General features: G+C 55.5%; 1 protein-coding gene across 2 annotated transcripts in view; it reads right to left on the minus strand.

The window, feature by feature from the left end:
- Window positions 1-5097, minus strand: part of LOC103903105 (natural resistance-associated macrophage protein 2) — a 25980-nt gene that overhangs the window by 6043 nt on the left and 14840 nt on the right. For both annotated transcript variants that reach the window (XR_657833.1, XM_009284246.2), the window contains exons 11-17: window positions 4548-4706; window positions 4135-4221; window positions 3499-3618; window positions 3108-3257; window positions 2700-2773; window positions 2389-2542; window positions 732-785 (exon numbers count right to left, since the gene is read on the minus strand). Coding sequence is in view for 1 of the 2 variants with exons in the window: in XM_009284246.2 (XP_009282521.1) it covers window positions 732-785; window positions 2389-2542; window positions 2700-2773; window positions 3108-3257; window positions 3499-3618; window positions 4135-4221; window positions 4548-4706 (798 nt within the window). In the remaining variant the exon portion in view is untranslated. The remainder of the gene's footprint in view (window positions 1-731; window positions 786-2388; window positions 2543-2699; window positions 2774-3107; window positions 3258-3498; window positions 3619-4134; window positions 4222-4547; window positions 4707-5097) is intronic.

Here is a 5097-nt window from a genome sequence, read left to right on the forward strand (position 1 = left end):
ATTATTATTATTTTATTTCAATTATTAAACTGTTTTTATCTCAACCCACGACTTTTCTCACTTCTGCTCTTCCAATTCTCTCCCCCATCCCACCGGGGGGGGGGGCGAGCGAGCGGCTGCGTGGTGCTCAGTTGCCGACTGAGGTTAAACCACGACAGCCCTTCAGGCATCGCCCAGAAGGCGCGTTCCGAACTTCCTAGCTTATTTTTCTAGATTCCCCAGTTCAGTGCAGAAGCAGTAATTACCTGGAGCTTCAGTGTTTCTGCTACGTGGATGAAAACGCTAAGGGAGGAGAGAGCCTGCCGGTCTTAATGCGAAAAGGTAAAGAGGCTGGAGCAAAGGTTAGCCGGGAAGAGGAGCCAGCCTGCAGCACGGCGTGCTCCCCTCCGCGCTACGGAACGTGCTAGCGGCTGGAAAACGGGCAGCTCCTGGGTGGCACAACCGACGTCAAAGCGTGATTAGAGGCGTTCAGCAAAGCAAACAGCCAGCTTGGGAGCACTTCAGCAGCAACGCGTTTCCCAACATGTACATCTGATTATTGTTCTTTTTTCTGTTTTCCCCCCCCCCCCACGCGTATTCCCTGTGCAAACCGCACATACGATGTCTATGTTCACACAGTAAACCATAGAAACGCACTGGCTCTGATGGCTACTCGCTGCGTACGGACACTGCGGCTACTTAGCAGAGCAAGAAGGTGACTCTTCCGTGAGCAGTGTCCTGGTGACGCTTACCGTTCTCCCGCAGGCCAGGAAAGAGACCCCCAGAGCAATCAGACACAGCCAGCCCTGCAATGAAAGAAGGTGCCGGTGATCAGGAACGCTGCAGCACGTTACGGAGACCCAGACTCTGCTCGTGTAAGTGGTGTCGCCTGCTTGAGGGTAAATAAATTGCCATTCGAGGTAATACGGGCGTGGGTTAGAGGTGAAGAGACGGGCACCGCCGACGGATCCGAGGGACAGACCACTCGGTGGGTTAAGGAATTGGCCGGACGGTTGCACTCAAAGAGCTGCGGTCAAGGGCTCGGTGTCCAAGTGGAGACCGGTGACGAGTGGTGTCCCTCAGTGTCCACACTGGGACCAGTATTACTGAGCATCTTCGTCAGGGACATAGTGGGATCGAGCGCACCCTCAGCCAGTTTGCAGATGACACCAAGCTGAGTGGTGCGGTCGACACGCCAGAGGGACAGGATCCATCCAGAGGGACCTGGACAGGCTGGAGAGGCAGGCCCGTGTGAACCTATGAGGTGTAACAAGGCCAAGTGCAAGGTCCTGCGCCTGGGTCGGGGCAACCCCCGGTATCGATGCAGGCTGGGGGATGAAGGGATGGAGAGCAGCCCTGCCGAGAAGGACTTGGGGGTGCTGGTGGACGAAAAGCTGGACATGAGCCAGCAACGTGCGCTCGCAGCCCAGAAGGCCAACCGTATCCTGGGCTGCATCACCAGCAGCGAGGCCAGCAGGGCGAGGGAGGGGATTCTGCCCCTCTGCTCTGCTCTGGGGAGACCCCCCCGGCAGCACTGCGTCCAGCTCTGGGGTCCTCAGCACAGGAAAGACACGGACCTGTTGGAGCGGGTCCAGAGGAGGGCCACGAAAATGATCAGGGGGATGGAACCCCTCTGCTATGGAGAAAGGCTGAGAGAGTTGGGGTTGTTCAGCCTGGAGAAGAGAAGGCTTCGGGGAGACCTTCCTGCAGCCTGACAGTACTTAAAGGGGGCTTATAAAAAAGGTGGTGGCAAACTTCTTAGCAGGGTCTGTTGTGACAGGACCAGGGGGAATGGCTTTAAACTAAAGGGGGTAGATTTAGACTAGATTTAAGGAAGAAATGTTTTACGCTGAGGGTGGTGAGACACTGGCCCAGGTTGCCCAGAGAGGGGGTGGATGCCCCATCCCTGGAAACATTCCAGGTCAGGCTGGACGGGGCTCTGAGCAACCTGCTCCAGTTGAAGCTGTCCCTGCCCAGGGCAGGGGGGTTGGACTAGATGACCTTGAGAGGTCCCTTCCAACCCAAACCGTTCTGTGATTCCATGATCATTCTATGATTTTACAGCTCTGGCAATATACAGACACGCACAGAGGAACCGTGCCTTATTCCAAAGTCTCTGCCAACCTTTCACCTGCTGCGACATTAAATCGAGGCCTTTTTGGGAACAGCGAGCAGATGAATTGCTAAAGATGGTCGAAAAAGCAGGGGAAAGGCCACGTGGGTTAGTAGGCGCAGCACAGAACAGACTCCCAAGCAAATCTGGCCGCAAAAGCCTCAACTTCCCCATCTGTTCTGACCCTGCGGCCGACTTTAATGCCTGCAAAATGTGACAATATTAATATAACGGTGAGAAAATAAATCCATCGGCTTATCCTGCCTACAAGGAGTCCCAGCTTGAACCAGACTTACCAAATACGCCACAAAGGACAGGTAGATCACGCTGAGGATCGCAGCCCCAATGTACAAAGCCATGTGGTTCAGGGACATGACATAGGCCACCACGAAGTACATGTTAATGCTGCAGATCAGGAGGATCAGCACGCCACCACCGATCTTCCAGAACCTGCGAGAAAACCAGAGCAAAACGGGGTGAGGCAGAGGGGCCGCTCTTGCGTTTGGAGGAGATGCTCTAGGCCACGAGGCGAGGAGAGGAACGAAACGCGTGCCTGAGGTGAGCAACACGTCGTCTCCTGCTCGGAAGCGATTCCCTTCGTACTTACAATCCGTTGGCAAAGTCATTCATGACACTGGGCAGGCTGGTGAACGTCAGGACAGGGATCAAAGCGAACGGAAGCTGGAATAAGCAAGAAAATAGAGAAGAATAAGGAGTGGAAATTGTTCTGATTATCTCAGCACGGACAAACATCCAAGGCTTGCTCATATCTGACAGCATTTCCCCAAAGCTATTGTAAAGCGAGTCAAAGGGACTTCTCCCCTGGCTGGAAGGAGGAAGCAATTTCAGACCCTGGCCGATCCTCTCCACCTCCCCCCAGCAGACCAACATCTCCCGGCAGCGACTCGCTCTGCTCAGCTGCTCCTGCAAACCCTTAGGCACCAGGAGCTGAAATATTCAGTGCAAGATGTTCTTCTTCGAGGCCTGACCCCCAAGCTGGGCGCTTGCTGCTCACCTGGAGGCTCATAAGAACATTTAAGAAGTCGTTCATGCCCGTCAGGTGTTCGACGTCCTGAAAGATGGCGACGAAGAGGGTGGGGGTGATGGCGATAGAGCGGGTCAGCAGCACCCGGGCAAAACGGGACCACCGCAGGTTCAGGAAGCCCTGCAGAAAAGAACCAAGAGCAGCTGCTGGGTGAAAGCAGCAAGGAGACTTCAAGCGCAGTGGGAAGAGGGCGGCTCGGGGCGGGATTAAAAGCTGATTTGTTTGAAAGGCACGTCGGGGAGTTTTATGGAGCTTCCAGCAAGAGCTGCGTGTCCAAGGAAGGGGAATCATCAATATGAGCTTTAAAGGCTTGGGAGTAGAGAGAACGGGGACGCAGGCAGCCGCTAAGAGTGCTAATTACCTCCATGACGAACTGCCCAGAGTATGTGCCCGTCATCGTCGAGCTCTGGCCGGCAGCGAGGATCCCGATCGCCCAGATATAGAGAGCAGCGGGGCCGAAGTAACACCCCAGAACGACACCCTGGAACAGAGATTTGCAGTCTCACGTCAGTTCGGTCCCACATCTGAGAGCGGGAAGAAGAAAGAGCAGGCGAATTCCCTTGTGACCAGATTAATCACGGGCACCGAGTTGAAAGAGGAGGAATAATCCGTCTGTAGGACAGGGAAAAGCATTCCCCACGTCGGCAGCAGATAAGGCGATGCCTCGCAGGCTGCCGTTTTAACAAAGCAGGTTCGGGATGGATGCAAGGAAAAACTTTGTCACGGCCGAGCTAATAAAAGAGGGGAACAGATAGCCGGGGAGTCTCTGGGGTCAGGTTAGATGCAGCACGATTAGCAAAGGGACAGATAATTTTGCTTGGTCAAAGGGCTGGGCTCAAGGATCCCCAGGGGTCTCCTCCAGCTCCGTTTTCGGCGATCCCGTTACAGGCCCCAGCCTTCAGCACTCCCCGTTTACCCAAAAGAAGCAGCCGCTACACCAGGCAAGGACGCCAGGCTGCCGGAGGCGAGAGGCCATCCCGCCCTGCGGGTCACTCACCCCTTTGTAGATATCCACTTCCAGCGTCTGGTTGTTGTTTGGGAAGAGCGAGGAGTGCGGGCTGCTGGCGTTCACGCAGACGTCGCTCTGCAACGACACGAAGGGGCAGGAGGTTGGGTTTGCTCCGCGCGAGAGAAGCGAGGACGAGCAGAAAAGGCTGCACGCGAGGAGCAGCGGGTGCTGGAGGTCCCAAGGTGCTGGGTGCCTCTTCAGACCGGTTTAAATGGAAATAATCAGCACCCCTGTTCTTTCCCCCCCCCCTTTACGCACAGAATATATGGGCTCTGCTTGACCCAGGGGCACTGGTAAGGCTCGGAGCTGCCCCCCTGCTCACAGGGTCCCCCCGTTACTGCTCTAACAGCCCCATGGTTCGGTGTCAGCCCGTCCCCGGCAAAGTCCCAGCCCCAACTCACCACATCCGCGTTCGTCTTTTCAAAGAAAGCCTCAGCGAAGACGGTCACAACGAAGATGTTGATGATGAAGGAGACAAAGAGAGCGATGCAGGACTCGATGAAGAAATACTTATTAGCTTCTCGTACTTCCCTCTTGTTTGCACGGTTCACTTGCCGGGACTGAAAAGGAGACGGTGACAATGGCAGGCTTGAGAAGCAGGAATTCGCTATCGTATTACTTATATCTGTAATTACACCACACTAGACAGTGGGACACGGGTCACTGGACGGGAAGAGAACACGCCGGAGGGAAGATAAAGCAAACCCCAACACTTGCACAACAAGCAATGGCTGGTTTTGCCAGCGTGGCCGCGCTAGCCAAGAGACCACTTCTGGTCCCACAGCCACACGTAAAGGACACGTGTCCCGGAGCTCTCACGGCTTTCCCTGCGCCGGGGACCCAGCTGGCCTCCTTTGGGGGAGGGGAGGGGCTTGCTACGTCCCCCCCAACGCTTAAAGCAGAGTCCCAGAGGCTGTGACTGCTCGAGCGGGTCAGAGAACGGGAGAGCGG

The sequence above is a fragment of the Aptenodytes forsteri genome, unplaced genomic scaffold (genome assembly GCF_000699145.1).
Source record: "Aptenodytes forsteri isolate BGI_AS27 unplaced genomic scaffold, ASM69914v1 Scaffold887, whole genome shotgun sequence".
In the NCBI taxonomy this organism is placed as follows: Eukaryota; Metazoa; Chordata; class Aves; order Sphenisciformes; family Spheniscidae; genus Aptenodytes; species Aptenodytes forsteri.